At 46.7% G+C, this 25,181-nt stretch overlaps 1 protein-coding gene across 1 annotated transcript in view; it reads right to left on the minus strand.

Annotated features, from left to right (window-relative positions):
- Window positions 1-25,181, minus strand: part of LOC105501523 (chromosome unknown open reading frame, human C9orf3) — a 355,937-nt gene that overhangs the window by 101,636 nt on the left and 229,120 nt on the right. Inside the window, exons 10-11 of the mRNA XM_011927517.1 lie at window positions 23,644-23,687; window positions 5,985-6,045 (exon numbers count right to left, since the gene is read on the minus strand). Coding sequence (XP_011782907.1) covers window positions 5,985-6,045; window positions 23,644-23,687 — 105 coding nt within the window. The remainder of the gene's footprint in view (window positions 1-5,984; window positions 6,046-23,643; window positions 23,688-25,181) is intronic.

The following is a 25,181-nucleotide window of genomic DNA, read 5'->3' on the forward strand; positions in this document are numbered from 1 at the left end:
CTGTAAGAAGCCTACGAGTTACTCCTCTATGAAACCAGCTGGGTTTCTCTGTGCTAAAAGCACATCGTGACTACAGTGACATAAAGCCCCTTGCATACTGTCTTATCAAGTATTCTCAATTCTGTGATTGCAGCATTTTCCCTACAAGACTTCAGTTTTCTATCATCTGCTCGTGCGGCCTCTGGCAACTTGCAGGTGTTTGCTCGGAAAGAAGTGGCATTTTCCCAAGATGACAAAATAACCTGTTGTTCTAAATTCTGGGATTCAGGAGCAAGTCTGGGAACCCAAGCTGCTTTCTGCCTATTTCTGGGACACATTACTGTCGCCTCATTTCCCATCTTCTCTCTCCTCCTCACTGACGCTGCTGCGATGATTTTGCCAGGAACTGGCTGCTGAGCACTTCCTCCAAAGAGGAGACTGAGGTACAAAAGACACCTGCGGTTCACCTGAGGCAGGGTGCTTGTTGTTCACACCCCAGGAAACCAGTCTACCGGGAGTTGAAACCCAGAGCTGATGCAAGGCTGCTAGTTCATGCCCTCTCAATGTCCACTGTGAACCCAGCACTCCCACCCGTACCTGCGGATTCTCATCATCCACGCTGTCACCGCAAACTGAAGGGCGTCTATGGATCAACCAGCTCTATCTTTACCCACACATTTGACAAGAATACAGATGATTTCACTCATATCTATTCTGAGGGTGACTTTAAGGCATCATGCACTCAGATTTTAATTCAACTAATAGCTTTAGAACAGCTCTATTCAACAGGAATATATGCAAGCCACATGTGTCATTTTAAATTTGCTAGTTGCTACATTTAAAAAGAAGTAACAGGTAGGATTGATTTTAACATATTTTATTTATTTAACATGTTGAAATGATAACAAAATATTATCATTTCAACACGTAACCAATATTTTAAAAAAATTAATGAAATATTTACATCCATTTTCGTACTAAGTCTCCTGAATCTGATGTGCTCTCATAGTCCGTTTCAATTTCGGTGCTAAATATTCATCAGAAATGTTTGGTCTCTATTTCATAACATTCCGAGTTGAAAAAGTAGACTCATTCACATACCCAAGGTATTTCAAACAATAACTAAATTATGAGATTTTACATTTAAATTTAATTACGATTAAATTAAAAAATCAGCTCTGGCCGGGCGCGGTGGCTCACACCTGTAATCCCAGCACTTCGGGAGGCCGAGGCGGGTGGATCACGAAGTCAGGAGATGGAGACCATCCTGGCTAACAGAGTGAAACCCCGTCTCTGCTAAAAAAAATACAAAAAAACTAGCCGGGCGAGGTAGCGGGCGCCTGTAGTCCCAGTTACTCGGGAGGCTGAGGCAGGAGAACAGCATGAACCCGGGAGGCGGAGCTTGCAGTGAGCCGAGATCGCGCCACTGCACTCCAGCCTGGGCGACAGAGCGAGACTCCGTCTCAAAGAAAAAAAAAGCTCCTCCGGTGCTTTCGATATATTTCAAGTGTTTGCCAACCACATGTAGCTAGTGCATTGGACGGTGAGCCCCTGAGCATCTACTATTAATCTATGCAAGGCCCACGATAGGCACTACGGGATGAGGCTTACAGACAGAACCCTTGTTTCTGGAGGTGGGGAGGGACGGCAGGGGACGGGTACAGAGAGAAACATGTAAGACAGGTTGTGATGCATGCTAAGGAGAGGGAGAAGAAAGCGTGCCAAGGAGCGGAGGGCATGCACAAAGGCGGGCTGATGGAAGCTTGCAAATACCTGTGCACTGACAGTCGCGAGCGGGCCAGTCTCCAGAATGGTGGGAAATAACGGTGAAAGGGTGGCTTTGACCAGTCTGCTGGCAGCCTCAAATAGCAGGCCAAGGAGTTTGTTCTAAATGCATTGTCCATGGGAGAAAAGTCTCTGGTAAGAAGAATGGGTCTGAGATGTGTTGTGGGAAGATTTACTTGACAATGATATGACCAATGAATGAAAAAGGAGAGAGCTAAAAGACCAGTTAGCTGTTGCACCAGTCCAAGTGAAATATAATTTATAAATGGCAGAGGTGCTCGGAAAGGAAAGAAAATTAGACATTTGATAAGTGTGTACAGTAGGGCCTCAGGACTTGGCAATGTAGGGAGGAAATCAAAGAGAGGGAGGAGTCAGAGTTCTGTAGAAACTGGCTGGCTCGCACCTGTAATCCCAGCACTTTGGGAGGCCGAGGCAGGCGGATCATGGGTCAGGAATTCGAGACGAGCCTGGCCAATATGGTGAAACCCCGTCTCTACTAAAACTACAAAAATTAGCAGGCATGCATGCCCGCCTGTAGTCCTGGCTGCTAGGGAGGCTGAGGCAGAAGAATCGCTTGAACCGGGAGGCGGAGGTTGCAGTGAGCCAAAATCGTGCCACTGCACTCCAGCCTGGGTGACAAAGCGAGACTCTGTCTCAAAACCAAAACCAAACCAAACAAAAAACACAGTTCTATAGTAACTAAAATAAGGAGTGTAGAAGAAAGGCTGGATGCAGAAAGTTATTTCTAGTGTATTTGCATATAAATGTTTTAAAAGAAGACTGGAATAGATGGCTATGGGCCGAGGGAAACCTTTTGTGTGGACAGACATGAAAAAAACCCAAAATCTATTTATAGAGCTGTCAAATTAGAGGAAGGTGCAACTTTCTGAGAATAACTGTAGAGTATACTCTTCTAATAGTGTGGGGTAGGCCCGAGTAAGTTTGATCGTGGTATTATTCATCAGGAAGCGGTGCAGCTCTTTAAAACTATTGCCCGGGAGGTCAAGGCTGCAGTGAGGCATGATCACGCCACTGCACTCCAGCTTGGGTGACACGGTGAGACTCTGTCTCAAAAAAAAAAAAAAAAAAATTGCTCTTGAATTATATTAAGGGATGTGGGAAACTACTCAGTGTATATCCTTAAATGAATGACTTAAGTTTGGAAGATAAGACTCCACTTTTATTTCAAAAGAATGTGCACCCACAAGCCGTTCAGCACAGAAACTGTGCGGGCGGCCACAGCGGGCTGCTATCAGGTGCGGGTGATCTCTGGAGGTGCCACTGAGGGCAGCGAGGAGTTTCATGTGTTCTATTTTGCTATTGTTTGAATTTGCTACAGAGAGCATGTTATTTTTACTTTTAAAGAGGGAGAGAAAGGAAAGGGTAAAATATGTATTTATATACCCAGAACAATGAGTGAAAGGATGTACATAAAAAATTGTCTCTGGGTCATTTTTATTTTCTTATTTAGACTTTTTTATATCCCAAAGTAAATGTGTAACTCTTCTATAACCAGAAAAGAAAGTCATAAAAAGAAATAATCTATAGTACTGATGGTACAATCAATTTTAAATCTCTTTGCAAGGCCAAAGGTTATAGAGTTGGGATATTCTTTAAAGAGGTTAGGATCCAATTTCTTTTGCTTCTTCAGGGCTCATGCTCACTTTTACGAAGCTATTTCCACTTTTTAAAAATGATTTCCATTCAGTGTAGCCAAAAAGGAAAATCGAGGCCAACGGCAGGGCGAGCCTTCCTGAGAGAAGACAAAAAGCCTCTGTAACCTGTGGAGTGGAAACCCCACCAGTGGGACATGACTCTTGTCATGAATGACTTCCATTGCTGGTGGACAGAAAATTTTACGAGAACAAAGAGCATCAGAGCAATTTCAGGGCCCTGGCTGTCACTCCAGGGCAAGCATCCTAGTAACTTTATCTTATAATGATGGGGGCAAAGAACAAGGTGTCCCGTTCACCACGAGCCCCCTGCAGCCGGAGGCTCTCAGGCCCTTGTAGAGCTTTTCACTGAAGTGGAAACGACAAGGAACTCTCAAGGAGTGGGAAAGGGGTTGAGAGTAGGTAAATCAGCAGCAGCCGCCGAAATCACGGCCAAAACGGGTCGAAGAGACGAAAAGACGCCATCCGATCACCCGCCAATGGCGAGGCATGCGCTAAATCAGAGTCCTTTCTGTCTGACACTGTTGTTTTTACCGAACAGTGAAGCACCCACGGAAATACCAGTTGGGTCTTAAACACAATTTATAGCCGGTTGGCCTCACTGCACCTGGCTGTTTTGACAGCAGGTCTCTTCAGTTTATAGCAGAGATTCTTGTCTACACTATAAGCTGTCACTAATGCAACCAGACCTTTGGAAAAAATGTATAGCTCAGAGGCAAATCTCTCCTTCCACAGACCCCTCCCTCTTTTAATGAAAACCAAAAGCCTCCTGCTGGCAGCAAAGCCTCCTCCTCTGCAGGGGAAATGACCAGCCCCCCGGCAGTGACAGAGCCAGCCCAGCACCACAGCCTAAGTGGGGTGCGCAGCCAGCCCAGCACCACAGCCTAAGTGGGGTGCGCCTGCTTCTGGGCACAGGATTAAAGTCTCTTTCTTTCCCCCTCCCTAGGGGCTAACGGCTGGGAACAGCAGTCTTGTTCCAGGCCAGGACATTTGGGAGCCAGTTACTGGAGCTCCCAGCTTCCAGGCCACACTAAGAATGTCTGGGAGCCTTGTAACAGCCTGGCTTAGCAGCACAAGGCAAAAGGCTGCAGCGAACGTCCCCACCACCTGCACTCCCATCTGAAACCTGAAGGGAAAGGCTTGGTTATTCACACCTAGACAAGCCTGAACTTGTTTCTCCTGGAAGTTTGTCCTCAGTGAGCAGTCCGGTTTGGAAGTCACCGTCTCAGAGGCCACGGGCCCGCAGTGTTATCCACGGGAGTGAAAGGCACTGCCCCCAGCCATGCACGGCCTTGTCCCACCCCTGCTTTGTTTTGTTTGTGAGACTCAGGATTTTTTTATTTTTTCCGCCCAGAAGGACCCGACCAAAGAAATAATTTGTAACAGGTGACACACATTCCTGAACTGAAGGCAAACTGTCCTTTTTTAGGAGTGAGCTTTATGGTGGGCTGATGGCTGACATTTCCCATGTGGTGAAAATGCACAAAGATGTGAGGAGGGGGGTGAAGAGGTAATGGAGAGCAGCCCCTCCTGTCCCTTCATTTCATGGTTCACAGACATTCACTGACATTGAGACCCTCCCAAGGGGAAGCTCACGTAACCAGCCATGAAACCAGAAACCAGCAGGCTACAGGGCCTGCCTCACCACGCGGGTCCGCCCCTAGACGCCAAGGCCCACAACCCTGGGGTAGGCCCAGCCTGAGAGAGCTCCCAGCCTGAGGGTCCTCTGACGGCGCATCTGGGAACCCACCCTCAGATTTCCCAGGGCCTAGGCTTGCCATGGCCAGCGTTCAACTTGGCGAAGGGGCCGGGGCTGTCCAGTGCTCTCTGGGAGGTGCAGGGCCAGAGGAGAGTGGATGGGGAGAGGAGCTCCGGGCCAGGTGATTTCCACAGAGCTAGGGAGGGCCAGGAAAAGGCTTCTCCCTTCGAGCTGCCCACAGACTGAAAGGGAGGAGAGAAAAAGAATCTCTGGTTGGGAGGAGCCCAGGTCCCTAAGACAGAAACCAATGGAAATGGGTTAGCCGGTGAGAAGGCCGGCCCGAGAAGGAGCCCGACACAGAACCAGGAGACGAGGGAGCCGCAGATGTGTCAGGGAAACAAGGCACAGGGACCACCGGGCAGGACAGACGACGGCGACGGTCGCAAACCAACTCCTGCGTCGGGCGGCATCCGAAGAGCAGGGCTGGAGGCCGGCTGCTCCCCCCGCCACCTCCTCCCCCGCCCCCTGCCCTCTGGGGCTCGGAACTGGTGGCTGGTGGCTCCGCCCAAAATCTACCCCACGTTTTGCAGGGCCTCATTTAGCAGGGAGTTCAGGGACTACCATCACTTCCACCTATACCACGGTCACTTGAAAGTGGCCAGAGGCACACCCCACAAGGAGGGGCGGAAACGCAGAGGGGAGACAAGCGTTCTGACTTGCGGATACTTCCACTCAGTAAGATAATGACTTTCCTAGACGTACATTAAGACATCACTGTCATGACTGATGTGCTAAGCAGCAAGCTTTACTATTCTCCATGGATTCCACCAGTGGTTATCCTGAGTTACCTTTGGTATTCCGGAGCTCTCAAGCCAGTCTTGGTAGATGTTTTCAACAGACAACTCCAGCCTTTAGAAATAAAACAACAAAAAGCAAAGGATTAAGAAGTTACAGAGCACTTATGACACAGACTGGTTCTCTCTAACTGGGCACATGACAGCATCAATCTTCCAGAAGCACCTGGGCTTTAAAGACAGGGCAGCGTCCCCGGGTTACAGTGTGGAAGGGGCCCCGTCACAAGACAGCTTCTCTTCGTCAACGGCAACATGCACGAGGACATCGAACGCCCCAGGTGCAGCATCACAGGTGCTTTCAGTGCTTTGAACGGAACTACTTGGTTGGCACAGCCCATTTCGGGAGGATGAGGCACGTTCACAGCACACATCGGGCACAGCTGCTTGCCGGAGTGTAGTGAGGCCAAGCGAAATCACAACATTACGGCATTTAGTGCGTCAACACGAGGTAGGCACTTTATAGGAAAGATGGACGACAACAAGCAAAAATAATACAGATCACTACCAGACCACAGAGAGCCTCAGGTGCGAGGAATGAGGACCACTTCCACTGTCTCCTTCCAACCGGGCCCCGTTCTGCTTTATTTAGGTGTTATCATTGCTTGGTATGTCCTATCTAAAGTCAGCTGAAATTCTGCTTTCATGCCCCGCTGGCTTGACTGCTCCTTAAAAACGCTAAGTCTTCAGCATATTTAGGATCACCAGAGCTCAGGCTGTGTCCTTTTGTCTTCCTTGGCTAATGCAGCTTAAAGCACATCCATCCCCTCAACCTCTTCCAGATAACTGTTGCTCATACCCAGGATCTCTGCTTCCAGAGAGGCCTTTCTTGACCTCCTCCCAGCCTGAGGCAAGGCCTCCCCAGAGCCGTAACATCTGTCACACTCCCTGTTGTCTGCCTCACAGCGTCCACCAGAGTTTGTTATTGAGGGTTTGCTCGACTACTCGACTTAGTTACTGTCTCCTCGCTGGATGGAAGTCATCTGAGATCTGATTCCTGGTATGAAAGAGGATCCTCATTTTTTTTTATTTGAATGAATGAAAGCACACTTAATTGTCGACTCATTAAAATTACTCCTTTTAAAGACAATATTCACTTTTCCAGCAAGATACTTCCAAGTTGTTAAGCTCTGCCTCTTTTAAATCTTAACGTATTATACGCTACATCATACATAAAAGTCTGTAACTACGTACCTGCTTTCTCCCTCCCTGTGGGAATTCCAGAAGTTATGAAAAGATCCAGTGTTACACACACTGCTAAGGAGCTGGAAGGCCGAGGGCACCGCTCCCCTGACCCTGTGGGTGGTGCTGCAGACGGGAAGTAGTGAGGCAGGGAGGGAAGGGGGGATTGGCTTGGGGAGGGCTGGAGGAAAAGGGGACTGACTGATTTTCTCTTCCTTTTCTTCCCCCTATTGGTCACTCACTGGTGCATCTCGTCCTTCCTAGCCAAGGGCAAAAGGAAAGGCTGCTTAAAAAGGCAATTGCTATTTCCAAACAGAAGAAGTTCGTGGAGGGAAAGGGGGCTTATGCAGAAAAAGGGCTTTGAGTTCAGACGAAAGATGATGGCCCTCTGTGTGACTGGCAGGCAGGAGAAGGGGAGGGGACTGCCTCTCTAGGTCCTCCAGGGTCCCAGACTCAGTGGAGTTACCTGGCAGACCTCCCTCGCTGGGCCTTCCACGGCTGCGTAGTCATTTCACGGCATCGGCCTCAGTGCAAATGGCCAATTCCCCTGTTAGTTGTGAGTGTGTGGGAGTGTGAGCATGCATGGATGTGTGCACGTGTGTCCATGTGTGTGTGGTGGAGGCAGGGGAGACTTGAAGACAGGAGGAAGCTCTCAGCGCACCTTCCATAAGGTCTCTGTTCTTTCTTAAGCTTCGTTTACTTGGGAGGGAGGCTGGAGATTCCCTTAATGGGCAGTACCAATGTGCCAGGAGGAGGGTGGGGGCCAACTCACCAGTTAAGAGGGAAACACCAGTGAAGAAGGTCCCAGAAGAAAATGGTCCTGTGCCTCTAAATCAGGGCAGGTGACATAGAGTATTGCAGAAGCCTCCACAAGCTCTGAAAGCCCAGGGCTGCTCAGGGCTGCAGGCAGGAACCTGACCCCTCCACCAAATGAACTGTCCTCTCCAGTGGCATGTCCAGCAGCACATAAGGTGGGGACAGTGCACTCACACCCACCAAGAACTGGTCTTCCACTGGGCAGCCTTACCTTCAATGTACATTATAAAATCTATCTTACCTCCATCCTCACACATTTCACTAGAAAATAAGGCAACTTCAAGGTTACTTGTGCACAGGTAGGAAAGTGTCCTTCACTGGCTTCCTTTCCAGCCAGAGAGGGACGTTTCTGTGCCCAGAACCCTGAGGCCAAACCTCCTTTCACCCATCCTTCAAGCAATCCTCAGGAAAAGCCGGAGCAAGAGGCTGACTTCTGGGCCAGGCGCAGAAGGCCAGGCTCACACCTGTAATCCCAGTGCTTTGGGAGGCTGAGGCAGGACGATCACTTGAGGCCAGGTGTTCAAGACCAGCCTGGGCAACATGGCAAAACCCTGTCTCTACTAAAAATACAAAAATTGGTTAGGCATGGTGGCGTGCGCACATAGTCCCAGCTATTTGGGAGCCTGAGGTGAGAGAATGGCTTGAGCCTGGGAGGCAGAGGTTGCAGTGACCTGGGATGACACCATTGCACTCCAGCCTGGGGACAAAGTGAGACCCTGTCTCAAATCCCCCCACCCCCCCCACAAAAAAGAGGCTGTCTTCTGAACTGAAAACAAGTCTTCGCCTTTCCCATAAGATATTTAAGAGGAAGATGCAGAATTTGGAAAGGACTTGAAAGAGTAATAGTGACAGTCAAAAGGGGAAGCGTCCACCAGAGAGGTAAACGGAACTGAAGTTAAATATCCTGGAGAAGAGAAGTCCACGGAGCGACTTAATTGCTATTTTTGGGCGATTTTACAAAAGACAGCGAACAGCTGTTGTGCATCAGCATGGGGGAGTGAATATGAAGACACGGACATAAATTTCCTTTGGGGAACTTTCGCTTACAGACACTTCTCTAGGGGTGGCATGGAGTGGGGGCTGGGAGTTGAGCCCTGGAATGTTATTAAGTGAGGTCCAAAGTCTTCACCGGAGAAGACTGAAAAACAGGCAACCTTCTCTATGTGGCGAACATTCAATGGATGGCTACTGGGCAAACGCTCTGTGGAAGGCTGGATGACGGGAAAACCCATTAGGGACGTGTAATAGACACCAGGCAGAATGCTACCAGCACTTGTAGAGATGACGGTCCTCTAGGTGTTGAAGAACCACCGCTGCAGGTGGGACAGGTAAAACAGGACAATAGGAGGTGCATCAGGAGAGGCTTCCTAAGAATGCCTGGTGGGGCAGAGCCAATAGAAATGGAAGAAAAGCACATGGGGCAAGGACAGCAGGAGCAGGAATGCCAGTGCGGTCGTGTGCAGACTGTTCAGCTCGGCGGGGCTGACCTCCAGAGGGAGCCGAGAAAGAAAACAGGGGTCCTGCGGGGACTCTGGAGGCCCTGCTACCGGGCCCTGCCTTTGTCAAGGAGGCTCTGGGGCACAGCTGCAGAGGGACATGGCAGAGAACTGAGTCAAGGAAGAAAAAGCGGAGAAGAGGCTGGAGGCAGGAGACCACACCGGAACCTGCGGAACGTTTCTGCGGGAGGCAACAAGAGGGGCCCACGTGGATGTGGCATGCAGGGGACGGATCTGGGGGGCAGCACTGGAGCAGTCCAGCTGCAGGGTTGGGAGACACTGTGCAGATAGTGGCCCCAGGAATCCCTACAGGATGACTCTCCGTAGAAAGTATGCGGCTGCATACAATGTGCCTGTGCCACAGTCTTCGGCCAACTCAGAGGGTTAGTTCATTGCCAAGTATTAAGGCAAATTCTGCTTTACCCCAGTTAGTACTTACACACACAGATAGTATCCGACAGTGGCACTAAAAGTGAAATAAACAAAAAGTCCTCTATCCACTGCCAAGAAAAGGCATAAAAGTAGAAGCTACTGCTTATTGAACACCTACTGTTTACCAGACACAATAGGCAGAGTATCGTCTATAATTGACAATAACTGCAAGACCAATATTATTATTATTATTACTAAAGACAGGGTCCCACTTTCTCACTCAGGCTGGAGTGCAGCAGCTCAGGCTCAGCTCACTGCAACCCCCTCCTGCAGGGACGGACAACCCTCCCACCTCAGCCTTCCGAGCAGCCGGGACTACAGGCATGTGCCACCATGCCCGACTAATTTTTGAAATTTTTTGCACAGACAGGGTCTCACTATATTGCCCAAACTGGTCTTAAAACTCCTGGCCTCAAATGATTCCAGTCTCCCAAAGTGCTGGGATTACAGGCGTGAGCAACTGCACCCAGTCAAAAGACCAATATTATTGTCTTCATCTTAGAGACGAACAAATACAGGTTCCAAGAAATTGCAAATGTATCCAAGGCCACTCAGATGGTACTTGAAGAGCTGGGATTTGAACCTGTGGTGCCTGGCTATGAAACCCCAGCTTTTCCTTCTGTGCTAAACTCAGGCTTCATGACACACGGGTTTCTACTATGGAACAGACAAGCTGGCAGAAGCGGTGGGCCTATGCCTGCTCCAAACCATGCTGACTTCCCTTCTCACTAATCTCTCCTGCTGAAGACGGCCTGGCTCCTGCACGGTTGCCCTGTTTGTCTTTTTTGTTGTTGTTTGCTTTTTTTTGAGACGGAGTCTCGCTCTGTCGCCCAGGCTGGAGCGCAGTGGCCGGATCTCAGCTCACTGCAAGCTCCGCCTCCCGGGTTCCCGCCATTCTCCTGCCTCAGCCTCCCGAGTAACTGGGACTACAGGCGCCCGCCACCTCGCCCGGCTAGTTTTTTGTATTTTTTAGTAGAGACGGGGTTTCACCGTGTGAGCCAGGATGGTCTCGATCTCCTGACCTCGTGATCCGCCCATCTCGGCCTCCCAAAGTGCTGGGATTACAGGCTTGAGCCACCGCGCCCGGCCAGTTGCCCTGTTTGTCAACCCTTCAGTTACATTTCTGAAGAGATCGGGAGACCCTTGGGAGGGTCAGAAGTGTGACAGCAAGAGAGCTCGTCAGTGAGCTGCATCCAGAGGCTAAAGGCACTCTCCGTGCATGAAGAGAACATGTGTTTTCAGATCACTTTTCTTTGGAAAGGTTCGAAGCATCTTATAACCATTATTCATTTCTCATGATATCCCCGTGAAGTGAGTGTCAATTGTCATGTGGCTTCTTAGCATAGGAGCATAGGAGGACTCTGACCCAAGCCAGCAAAGGAAAAATCCAGGTTTCTAAACTTCCAGGATCAGTGTCAGTATCACACTGCCTCGTGCCCTATTTGGGGATTGTTAATGTGGAATAAGATGTTAAATTAGGAGAGAATGATGAAAGCATTAATTCTAGCTGCTAACAAAAATTTTTAAGGTACGATGAGTGGCCTTATCTCCCAAGGAATCATGAGAGACCATAGGAAAATGTTTGATTTTCAGGGAAGAAATGGACTAATACGTTGTAGAAAGAAACTAGTATGCATGTAGCTCAGGGAAGAAACAGGATGTAGGTCTCAGGAAGAAAGATGGCGTGTATAGTTTCTGCTGTTTTGAGCATAATTATTGAAATGGCACTGCAGGTGAATTTTTAGGTCTGGGCGTGGATGTACGCAGTGGTTAAACTCAAAGCTGACGTTTTCAAATCAAGATACTCAGAATCTAAGCCAACGGTGAATTTTTTCCCTCTGAGGTCATGTGGCTTAAATAATCGCCAACAGACAAGCAGAAGCATTTCCACTGAGCCAGGACCCAGAACTTACAGGAAATTACGCCTCTGCATGTCTGATCACTATGGAAATTGATTTTGTACAGAGAGCTAAAAGCACACAGACCCATGACTGCGAGTCCTGCATATCCATACTCGTGAGTGCGGACTTTCCGCCTCAGGACGGAAACCCGGGCCTGAGCCCCAGGCCTCCCGGGTATGACGAACAGCAGGTGGTTTGCCCTCTGGCTGGCTGCTCCCTGGTGCGTGCTCCCCCATCCTACAGGGCGACTCGGAGTGTCAATGGTCTCCAGTCCCTCGGAGCTATAAATTTGGTCACAGTTACTTAACACAGCAGGGGAGAGAATATGCTGACCACCTGGCATGATACTGGTTAGAAAAACAAGCTGTGTGTAAAGCCAAAAAGTAACCAATTGTTCATCTCTCTATGGAGTTAAAATAAATCAGCAGGCTTGCGTGAAGACGGTGTTACCCATGCCTGTATTTACTCGCTCAGGTGATTTCCAAGGTGGGGTGACGAGAATGGGATTTCTGGACGGATCGGCTACTCGTGCCTATCAACGTGTTGCTGATGAACAGAAATGTCTTCATCACTCTTGGCTCCTGTCTTCAGCTCCCGAGATCCTAAAGATCACAGTCAGTGCCTCTGAAGGGAAGCAATTTTCACAGGAACTAAATGACAGACTTAAAGAATTTGGAAGTGCAACCAGATAGAGGTAAGGCAGCGGAAACTGCAGAGCTCAGGGTCTGGAATGGAAAATGCCCTTTTCTGGAATTCAATTTACGTCTGCGTCGATGTTTACATTTAGTTAGTTTACATGTTTAAATTCCCTCTCTACATGTGGGCGGATCTCAAAGCTGTGCACAGTTACTTCTTTTCTTCCTTTTGTTTTTTGTTTTGTTTTTTTTTGAGACAGGGTCTCACTCTGTCTCCCAGGCTGGTGTGCAGCTGCGCAATCTCAGCTCATCGTAGCCTCAAACTCCTGGGCTCAAGCCATCCTCCGGCCTCAGCCTCCCGAGTAGCCAGACTACAGACACGTACTACCATGCAGGCTAATCTTTTGTATTTCTTGGAGAGATGGGATTTTACCATGTTGACCAGGCTGGTCTCCGACTCCTGAGCTCTAAGGGATCTGCCCGCCTTGCCCTCCCAAAGTGCTGGGATTACAGGCCTGAGCCATGGTGCCCGGCCGATTTATTTTCTTGATCAAAACAAGTCATTTGTGCTTGGGTAGATAATAAAGATTGCTGAGGTCACACTTATAAAATGAGTACCATGTAGCTCTGTGGGGGAGGAACAGTATTAGATTAAAACAAACGCAGGAACATGTGCACAAACACAGTAACTGATGGGCAAGGAAAGAAGTGGAGCTCTCACTAACACTGACACACAAGGCAGCAAGGACTCCGGCACAAGGCGTTCCGCGGGGCTCTTGCACCAGGAGAGGCGGCTGCCCAGGATTTGTCTGGGTTTTCTTCTGAGCGCTTTTAGTTTTATCTGACAGCATCTTTCTGCCTTCAAATGCTCACCCCTTTCACCCCCTCTGCCCCATCCAGACTCCCCAAACACCTGCCCTCCTGCATTTCCATTGCTACTTCAGAGTGTGACTTAGTGACAAAGAAAGAAAGGTCAGACTCAACTTTCACAACCAGTCAACCAAGTCTTATCCGTGGCAACTCTGAAGAATGCCTTGGCCACTCATTACTCTCAAACCCACCACCACCGTCACCGTCCCTGCCACAGCTCCGGCTCTCCAGGTCTCTTGACTGAACCGCTCTATTGGTTTCTAATTGTTGTCCTGGCTTCCAGTCCTGTCCACCCCCATCTCTCTGCCACACTGCCCTTGGCAGATGTCTTTCGAATCTGTTGACGGTGCTGCCTTCCTTAAACCCGTTAGAGGTACAGGTGCATGAAGGCTCAAAGCTGGGACTGTTGAGACCCTCTGTGCGTCCCCAGGACTCTGAGCCTCAGCACAGCGCTTCCTACACGGAGTCACAGTGACTTGTTTCTGTTTTGTCTTCGGTAGTCGGCTGGGAGCCTCCTAGGGCTACTCCTGGGATTTATTCCTCTCGGCTCCCCCATGTCCAGCCCAAAGCCTGGTGTGGGAGATGCTCAGCAGAGAATGTGGAGTAAATCAAAGCAAGGGAACAATGTAAAGGCAGGAAGGCCTAGAGAGTGCTGCCCCTGAACATTGACGGACTGGTCTAATCTGAAAAACCTTGCCTCAGCAGAACGGCTCACGTGCCTGACAGATGTACCCAAGGATCGGTTTGCAACAGAGGCCAAAGATTAGAGGCTCCGGGGGGTAGGTGTGGGGCCTTTGGAGACCTAGATAAAATTGGTACAATATGTCGCATAACTAATAGGGTAAACAGTCTGTTTTAATAGCTGAACTAGATTCTGAGATTAGTTAGCAGGCAAAAAGATTTTTAATTTCAAAATATATTCTGGTATACCTGCTGAAACCAATTCATTGTAAAAGAGAAATCTCCTTAGCTTTTAAGGAGATTTTTTTTTAAAAGAAGCTTAAGCCTGCTAGACAAAACATGATCCTAACCGGGAGAGGTATCCTATCAAAAGGCATGTGATTGGTGATTGGGGGCTGCCATTAAGACAGGGACACTGCTCTTAAGTTCCACAATTACAACAACAAAAGTCTCTTTGTGGGCTCGGTGTGCAGCCTCAATAAATATTCACAATGATAAAATCCAGGTTCCCCCAGAGCCAGAGGGCTTAGGGGCCATCCAGATGAACTCCATAACCTTATTAGGAAGAGGATTAAAAGAGAAAAGACCTCCAAAACTAAAAATGCACCTTGTTGCTTCAGTGAAAATTGTTATATTTATGCCCTAAGAAGTTCTTTTGAAAGAATACATAGTCACCACTCAGAAACAGACTTCAGTAACAGCCTAAGAAAGTAGTACACCATTTCTATTAATTTTCTTTTTCCCTCTGTTTTAGTTCCTAAGGAAAATGCTTCATTCTGTCAGAGGACCTGGAAAGTTATTCTGGGGTAGGTACGAAGAAAAGGAAAAAAATATACCCTGCAGGTAAACTATCTTTTTGATCTTAACAGCCACATGTGATGGGATTTTTGCATGAAGAAATCCCATATGTCTGTTTTTTTTTCTTTTTTCCAAGACAGTAAATCTGAAAACATTTCAGACCTCCCAAAACAAGCCACATTTCCTTTGAGCAGCCTCCCGAAACACTTAGACAAAGTTTTATCCAGAGAGACTGCGTGGGACCTTAGAAATCCTGGCCAGTTTTCTAAGGCCCCACGCTATCTCCCTGGATAAGATTTCTTCACTATCAGAAGGCATGAACATGAAAAGGTAGAAACAAAGAAATTTATCAAATACCGGTATGTTAATCCTATATGATGCACTGGCTTGCTTTATGTGTGTGTGGGGGCAGAAAAACCAGTCAGTGAAGCAAGATAGTGTTTGATATACAGTCGCGTGTTTAAAGCTAGTAAGAGTTTGTTGCATTGTTCAAAATCGCTGGAAGCGAGGAAGTGAAATGTTCCCAATGTAAAAAAGGGGTGGATGTCTGGGGTGACTGATGTCCCAGCTGCCCTGGTCTGGTCATTCCACATGATATGCATGCACCAAAATACCACATGCACCACAAATACAGACCCCTATTAAGTATTGAAAATCCTGACTAACAATAATACTTCCACTATTGAAGAAAGAATTTGGAGCCATTCTGAATGGAAGGTGAAAGAGAAGTTTACACAGAAAAAGCCAAGCAAAAACCCAATGCTTGGAACAAAACTTCCACGTCCTCATGAGCCCTGGATCCTCTCCTGAATCTGCACGTCATCCCCGGCACCCAGTCTGGTAGCGTAAGCCCTGACACTGCACCCTGGAGACACCCAATTCACACTGCCTGTAAGACAGGCTCATGGACATGGAGGTGACCGGCCTTGGATGAATCTAAGTCTATATCCGTGTCAAAGAATTCATTTCCGCACTTGGAAATCTGTTCCATGCATAAAAACGTAGTTAAAACTGTGGGTCAGAAATGAGGCAAGCAATGTTAACTCTTCTTCAAAGAAATGTTTAATTTCTCAAGATGCCTCCGTTTAATGTTTGAATACCAATTTTCCTATTAGAAATTATGTTGGCCGGGCGCGGTGGCTCACGCCTGTAATCCCACCACTTTGGGAGGCCGAGGTGGGCGGATCACGAGGTCAGGAGATTGAGACCATCCTGGCTAACACGGTGAAACCTCGTCTCTACTAAAAATACAAAAAATTAGCCGGGCGTGTTGGTGGGCGCCTATAGTCCCAGTTACTTGGGAGGCTGAGGCAGAAGAATGGGGTGAACCCAGGAGGCGGAGCTTGCAGTGAGCCGAGATCGCGCCCGCGCCACCGCACTCCAGCCTGAGTGACAGAGCGAGACTCCATCTCAAAAAAAAAAAAAAAAAACAAATTATGTTTCAGGGTATTCACATTTTAATGCCTAAATCAAGATAGGAAATTAGGCGAGGGTTGGAATGAACGTATTTAACCCCAAACATTGGTCCTAAGACGCTTTTGCAAACCCTCTTGGTGGTCAGCCAGCCTAAAACTGGATACCTACAAAAATGAGAATCTCCTTCCTTCCAGGGCGGTGAGCTGGTGCTGAGCCGTGTACTGAAAACACACAGGCCAGATCCAGACGGGCCTCATTCCATCCATGCTGTTTTGCTTGCTGAGGGATCTTGGAGTCTCAGTCTCCCCATTTGTAACATAGTAGATAATAGGTTCTACAGCCAGACTGCTTGGGCTAAAATCCCAGCCTGCCGCAAACAGCTGTGAGATCCTGGGCAGCTTACTCAGCCTCTCAGTATCTTGGTCCTCTTTTTGGTATAATCAGGATAAACACATCATGGACCAAACAGTGTTGTTTTGAGGATTAAATGACTGTCTGCATGTGCTCACTTCAGCGCTGGCCTATAATAGTCACCACCATGACGATGCTGAACAGAACTGTACTAAGAGTTAAATGATTACTGGATCTAGATCCTGGATCCAGTGCCTGAAACACAGATGATTATAATATCTACACCAATCATTAATTGAACACCTACTTTAAAAACATATGCTAGCCCCTTTAACCCTTTCGAAAACCCTGCTAGATAGGTTAAAAAACTAAAATTTGGAGGGATTATGTGACTTGCTCCAAATGTCATAGTTAAGAAGTGGCAATCCCAGCACTTTGGGAGGCCAAGGCGGGTGGATCACTTGAGGCCAGGAGTTCGAAACCAGCCTGGCCAACATGGTGAAACCCCAACTCTACTGAAAATACAAACATTAGCAAGGTGTGGTAATCCCAGCACTTTGGGAAGCCAAGGTGGACGGATCACCTGAGGTGAGGAGTTCAAGACCAGCCTGGCCAACATGGTGAAACCCTGACTCTACTAAAAATACAAAAATTAGCCGGGCGTGGTGGGCGCCTATAGTCCCAGCTACTTGGGAGGCTGAGGCAGGAGAATCACCTCAACCTGGGAGGCGGAGTTTGCAGTGAACTGAGATTGTGCCACCATACTCTATCCTAGGTGACAGAGTGATACTCCATCTCAAAAAACAAAAGAAGTGGCAGAGCTGGGTTTAAAATCTAGGAGAGCCTGAGTTTACATCCCAAGCTCTTACTACTATACTACATTGTTGCTTTTAATTACACAGTATTTCCTTGTATTAAGCCACATTAACTGGAGCTGCCCTGAGTTTCCGAACCTTCCTCTCCTCCATTCTCTCCACAGCAGCGAAGGCCACAGGCTGTGCTTGGCTTGCCTCCCATCCCACTTCTGGGGCCTGACTTTGGGGATCTTCGGTCGTGCACACTGGCTCCCGACATCCACCGGGGCTCGCCCCAAAGTCTGGCTGAGGACCCTGTACTCCCACTGGCAGAACTAGGTCCCTGCCGCTACTCCACAGAAAGACTGAGCTCTCTAGGCTGTGACAAGCCAGCCAGCAGCCATGTCACTTTCATCATGAAAACTGGGTTCTTCATTCCTACACTGGTCCTTACCTTTTTTCTTCTGGGATGTTCTCCAGTAGCATTTGAAGGAAATCCTGGGATTAAAAAAAGCAAACCATTAAAGATGTCCATCAATAAATAACCCTGCCTGGAACCATGCCAGAGGCTGAGGACTCCCAGCTACGGGCAGTTCACCTGCTAGAGAAGCTAGACCTATGCTGACTTCATAGACTAGAGACTCAATTTATTAATTTCCCAGGGTTTCAATCGAATCGTTGAAAGAGGTTTGTTTTGTAAAAACCAAGAACACATTAAAAAGTGGACTGTTTGTTATTCTGACCTAATCCAACAGTCTGTTTTGTTTTGTGTTTAGCCATTTTCAAAAGGCTGGCCATCAAGTAAAGCATTATCCCTCTCTACTCCCCCATCACCTCCAATTCCAGAACCTTCCCTAGAGATGCCTGTACTCCTAGAGGCTAGGAACAAACTGCAACTCTTTACTAAATGGTAAAGATAAATATCAAGATGATAAATATGCCATCAAGGAACAAAGACGTCCACAACTCCAAGCATGGCTCACAAGCCCCTGCCTCCACCTGCAGCCTCTTCTCATGCCCTTGTACAAGTCCTTGGTTACCGGACATTTCAGATGTTTAGATGATAAGTTTTTTAGACCTAAAGGCATGGCTTACACACACACACACATTTTATTTTCCTTTACTATGGAAAATTTCAAGCACAATCAAAAGCAGACAAAACCTTCACATACCCACCAATGCCCAGCCCATCCCGCCCTATCCCCTTTCCCTCTTCCTTTGTTATTTAGAAGGAAGTCCCCAACAGTACATAATTTCATCAGTAAAGGTTTTAGTAAATATCTCTAAAAGATAAAGACTCTTAAAACATAACCACAAAACCATAAACACCTAAAAAACTCAAACATTCATGTTCATTTCTATTTAACTTGTACTGTGAGTACTGTGACCCCCTTTTCCAGCCCATTTAATTCTGGAATCTTGATGTGTTCTTAACTAGGGCTGTCAGATAAGAAGAAATACCCAGTAAAAGTGGGGGCATAATTACGTTAAAAAATTATTTGCTATTTAACTGAAATTTGAATTGTACTGATTTTTCTGTTCTGTATGTTTATTTGCTAAGTGTGTAATCCTAGTGTCAACCTTTCCTCATCTGAAAATTTAATAAGATATACTTTCGATAAATACAGAACATGAAACAAACAAGAACAATATTTAACTTTCTTGGAACTTGATGATATTGAGTAACAAGTAAGATCTATACTTGAAGTTTTTCTTTTAATCAATAGAAAATAATCTTTTAAAATGGGTCTGCCCAAACATGACAGACAAGAGTCACCCCAGACTGAGCCTCCCGACAGAACCACGTCTGCAGATACAGACGCCACAGGACTCTGATGACACCCATTATCTGCGAGATGGAAGCAGGAGCACAGATCTTCGCGTTACAGAACAGACAGAATCGCAGAGGAATGGAAATCTGCAGCCCATTTGTATGACGAGGTGTTCTTCCTCTGTCATCACACAGAAATACAGCCATCGCTGCACTAGTGAGGCCGGCGTCTACGTGGAGGTCCCGCTTCTACGTGTTCACGGGTGGTCACAGTCCGTTTCTTCCAGAGACAAAGTCTCCCTATTAAGAGCATTAATGAAATATGTATTTTTTGCAACGTCTGTTCTTCTGAGACTTTGTTTATTGCCGTTTGACGTGAAATAACAATACAAACCGTAATAAAACTAATGTTTAAAAAAATGGACCATGTGAAGAAAATGGGAGTGGGGGGACAACCCCAAACTGATTGATGCCTCACAACTGAAGTCGTTCCTTGCACTTGCATATATAGAGAAAATACCAAAGGAGACAAGAGCAGTATTTAGAATGCAAAGAAGTATTTTTGCTTGAGGTTCTTAGAGTTATCATTCTTATTATTTAAAAATTATTTTGCAAAAACATTGAGTTAGACATTTATTTATCACAATCTAATGTATTATTTTATAAATTTAATATCTTAATAGATAACTCTGTAGATTAATTTCTCACTGGCTTGTGGATAGGATTTTTGATTCTTAAAAATCCAAGTCCTTGTAGGGGCCGGGCACAGCAGCTCACGCCTGCAATTCCAGCATTTTGGGAGACCAAGGTGGGCAGATCATGAAGTCAGGAGTTTGAGACCAGCCTGGCCAACATAGTGAAACCCCATCTCTGCTAAAAATACAAAGAATTAGCTGGGTGTGGTAGTGTGCACCTGTAATACCAGCTACTTGGGAGCCTGAGGCAGGAGAATTGTGTGAACCCAGGAGGCAGAGGTTGCAGTGAGCTGAGATCGCGCCATTGCACTCCAGCCCAGGCAACAATGTGAGGCTCCGTCTTGGGGGAAAAAAAAAAAATCCAAGTACTTGTAATGGTAACTTTTTACTAATTTTACTTCATTATCTCCTTGTAGCCCATACTAATGTATCCTATATTTGCCTGGTAATTTATGCTCAATTATATGGGGGAAATTACATTGATTCAATGGCAACGGGGGGAATGTAATTGCATGAGAAGCAGGAAATTCAGAGTTAACCTTAATTCTGCCCTTTTGCATTTTCCAATCACAATCGGCTCCTTCTGTACAGGACTGCAGAGCACAAGTATCCAGAATTGGGTGTTGAGTTCAGGGTAAGCGCAGGAGGCCCCGGGGACCTGCTCCGTGTTGAAGGAAGATGGTTGTCCTGCTCCCGGTGGGCTGCGATCCTGGAGTACCTGCCTCTTCCTACCCCAGAGCTCAGGCCTGCAGGCAACAGAGCCGTGAGCTAGAGGCTGCCCGCGTTGCTGGGGATGACAGGCCCAGGGCGTCTTGGGCATCTCTAAGACATGGGACCTGCTTTCCCACAGGCTATGGGAATGTCTTTCCACAGCGTTCGATATTCTTCTGTTCTGTGCTCCACCCCATTCAAGACAGCAGGTCTCATCCAAGCAGTCTCCGTACCATCTATCCACGGACTTAACCCACTGGCCCTTCTGACTCCTGCCACAGATTCCATCTTTAACCATGAAACACTTGTTTTCCTGTTTCTTTTCATAAATTGGCATATACCTCTAGAGTGGACTTATGACAGAAGCTTTTTCCACTTTCTACAGCACCAGAAAATAAAAAGGAAAATGTCTCTTATGATTATTCCTTCCTGTACCACCTCTTTTCGATTCTTTCATCTGTCTTCTTTCTTTCCTTCGGTGTATTGGCAGTTTTGTGAAAGCAACGTACAGATCTTATGCGAACAAGGAGGACATTTTTCACAGCTGATTCTAGAATCATCTGACAAAGTTAGCTAGCAACAAATAGTAGGGGCCCCAGTTTGTCACCTCTGCAGTAGGCCTGAAAACAAATTAAAACCAAAGCCCACCCCCACTCCCCAAAATCTATTGATAAAACAGTAGAATTTTTTGAATCCATGAAGGGGATGAAATTCTATCTGGACCCTTGGCAATGGTTATAAGCCCACACTCCAGTCAGAAAATACATTCCTTCAGAATTTTTTTCATTTCCTACTCTCCTAATAATCTATATGCCAGTCAGGTCCATCGCATACAGCTTATTTTGATTAACACCTAATAACGCTAAATTAAGCACTACACATTTTTAAAAAACTAACACTGATTTTGGCACATGGCTAATTTGGTAACTATTTTTTAGTACTGGTGAAAGCATTCAACAGAAAGCAGGTACATGTAGATTCTACTGGATAAACTGACACCGGCTTGACTATTACATGGGGCTAGCAATTTCTGTCAAGTATTTTATGAATAATTATCATGTTCATGGGGAAGAGGTGGGAGGTGGTAGAGGCAAAACAAAATATTGAAGGAAGGATAGGACTGGCAGGATAAACACTGAGAAGAAATGAAATAGTCAGGAAGAAGTCATTGTTACACTCAAGAGAGGGCTTTTGGGGGGCTAGAAAGATGGTAATATTGGCCAGGCGCGGTGGCTCACGCCTGTAATCCCAGCACTGTGGGAAGCCAAGGCGGGTGGATCACGAGGTCAGGAGATTGAGACCATCCTGGCTAACACGGTGAAACCTCGTCTCTACTAAAAATACAAAAAATTAGCCGGGCGTGTTGGTGGGCGCCTATAGTCCCAGTTACTTGGGAGGCTGAGGCAGAAGAATGGGGTGAACCCAGGAGGCGGAGCTTGCAGTGAGCCGAGATCGCGCCCGCGCCACCGCACTCCAGCCTGAGTGACAGAGCGAGACTCCATCTCAAAAAAAAAAAAAAAAACAAATTATGTTTCAGGGTATTCACATTTTAATGCCTAAATCAAGATAGGAAATTAGGCGAGGGTTGGAATGAACGTATTTAACCCCAAACATTGGTCCTAAGACGCTTTTGCAAACCCTCTTGGTGGTCAGCCAGCCTAAAACTGGATACCTACAAAAATGAGAATCTCCTTCCTTCCAGGGCGGTGAGCTGGTGCTGAGCCGTGTACTGAAAACACACAGGCCAGATCCAGACGGGCCTCATTCCATCCATGCTGTTTTGCTTGCTGAGGGATCTTGGAGTCTCAGTCTCCCCATTTGTAACATAGTAGATAATAGGTTCTACAGCCAGACTGCTTGGGCTAAAATCCCAGCCTGCCGCAAACAGCTGTGAGATCCTGGGCAGCTTACTCAGCCTCTCAGTATCTTGGTCCTCTTTTTGGTATAATCAGGATAAACACATCATGGACCAAACAGTGTTGTTTTGAGGATTAAATGACTGTCTGCATGTGCTCACTTCAGCGCTGGCCTATAATAGTCACCACCATGACGATGCTGAACAGAACTGTACTAAGAGTTAAATGATTACTGGATCTAGATCCTGGATCCAGTGCCTGAAACACAGATGATTATAATATCTACACCAATCATTAATTGAACACCTACTTTAAAAACATATGCTAGCCCCTTTAACCCTTTCGAAAACCCTGCTAGATAGGTTAAAAAACTAAAATTTGGAGGGATTATGTGACTTGCTCCAAATGTCATAGTTAAGAAGTGGCAATCCCAGCACTTTGGGAGGCCAAGGCGGGTGGATCACTTGAGGCCAGGAGTTCGAAACCAGCCTGGCCAACATGGTGAAACCCCAACTCTACTGAAAATACAAACATTAGCAAGGTGTGGTAATCCCAGCACTTTGGGAAGCCAAGGTGGACGGATCACCTGAGGTGAGGAGTTCAAGACCAGCCTGGCCAACATGGTGAAACCCTGACTCTACTAAAAATACAAAAATTAGCCGGGCGTGGTGGGCGCCTGTAGTCCCAGCTACTTGGGAGGCTGAGGCAGGAGAATCACCTCAACCTGGGAGGCGGAGTTTGCAGTGAACTGAGATTGTGCCACCATACTCTATCCTAGGTGACAGAGTGATACTCCATCTCAAAAAACAAAAGAAGTGGCAGAGCTGGGTTTAAAATCTAGGAGAGCCTGAGTTTACATCCCAAGCTCTTACTACTATACTACATTGTTGCTTTTAATTACACAGTATTTCCTTGTATTAAGCCACATTAACTGGAGCTGCCCTGAGTTTCCGAACCTTCCTCTCCTCCATTCTCTCCACAGCAGCGAAGGCCACAGGCTGTGCTTGGCTTGCCTCCCATCCCACTTCTGGGGCCTGACTTTGGGGATCTTCGGTCGTGCACACTGGCTCCCGACATCCACCGGGGCTCGCCCCAAAGTCTGGCTGAGGACCCTGTACTCCCACTGGCAGAACTAGGTCCCTGCCGCTACTCCACAGAAAGACTGAGCTCTCTAGGCTGTGACAAGCCAGCCAGCAGCCATGTCACTTTCATCATGAAAACTGGGTTCTTCATTCCTACACTGGTCCTTACCTTTTTTCTTCTGGGATGTTCTCCAGTAGCATTTGAAGGAAATCCTGGGATTAAAAAAAGCAAACCATTAAAGATGTCCATCAATAAATAACCCTGCCTGGAACCATGCCAGAGGCTGAGGACTCCCAGCTACGGGCAGTTCACCTGCTAGAGAAGCTAGACCTATGCTGACTTCATAGACTAGAGACTCAATTTATTAATTTCCCAGGGTTTCAATCGAATCGTTGAAAGAGGTTTGTTTTGTAAAAACCAAGAACACATTAAAAAGTGGACTGTTTGTTATTCTGACCTAATCCAACAGTCTGTTTTGTTTTGTGTTTAGCCATTTTCAAAAGGCTGGCCATCAAGTAAAGCATTATCCCTCTCTACTCCCCCATCACCTCCAATTCCAGAACCTTCCCTAGAGATGCCTGTACTCCTAGAGGCTAGGAACAAACTGCAACTCTTTACTAAATGGTAAAGATAAATATCAAGATGATAAATATGCCATCAAGGAACAAAGACGTCCACAACTCCAAGCATGGCTCACAAGCCCCTGCCTCCACCTGCAGCCTCTTCTCATGCCCTTGTACAAGTCCTTGGTTACCGGACATTTCAGATGTTTAGATGATAAGTTTTTTAGACCTAAAGGCATGGCTTACACACACACACACATTTTATTTTCCTTTACTATGGAAAATTTCAAGCACAATCAAAAGCAGACAAAACCTTCACATACCCACCAATGCCCAGCCCATCCCGCCCTATCCCCTTTCCCTCTTCCTTTGTTATTTAGAAGGAAGTCCCCAACAGTACATAATTTCATCAGTAAAGGTTTTAGTAAATATCTCTAAAAGATAAAGACTCTTAAAACATAACCACAAAACCATAAACACCTAAAAAACTCAAACATTCATGTTCATTTCTATTTAACTTGTACTGTGAGTACTGTGACCCCCTTTTCCAGCCCATTTAATTCTGGAATCTTGATGTGTTCTTAACTAGGGCTGTCAGATAAGAAGAAATACCCAGTAAAAGTGGGGGCATAATTACGTTAAAAAATTATTTGCTATTTAACTGAAATTTGAATTGTACTGATTTTTCTGTTCTGTATGTTTATTTGCTAAGTGTGTAATCCTAGTGTCAACCTTTCCTCATCTGAAAATTTAATAAGATATACTTTCGATAAATACAGAACATGAAACAAACAAGAACAATATTTAACTTTCTTGGAACTTGATGATATTGAGTAACAAGTAAGATCTATACTTGAAGTTTTTCTTTTAATCAATAGAAAATAATCTTTTAAAATGGGTCTGCCCAAACATGACAGACAAGAGTCACCCCAGACTGAGCCTCCCGACAGAACCACGTCTGCAGATACAGACGCCACAGGACTCTGATGACACCCATTATCTGCGAGATGGAAGCAGGAGCACAGATCTTCGCGTTACAGAACAGACAGAATCGCAGAGGAATGGAAATCTGCAGCCCATTTGTATGACGAGGTGTTCTTCCTCTGTCATCACACAGAAATACAGCCATCGCTGCACTAGTGA

The sequence above is a fragment of the Colobus angolensis genome, unplaced genomic scaffold (genome assembly GCF_000951035.1).
Source record: "Colobus angolensis palliatus isolate OR3802 unplaced genomic scaffold, Cang.pa_1.0 Scaffold72, whole genome shotgun sequence".
NCBI lineage: Eukaryota > Metazoa > Chordata > Mammalia > Primates > Cercopithecidae > Colobus > Colobus angolensis.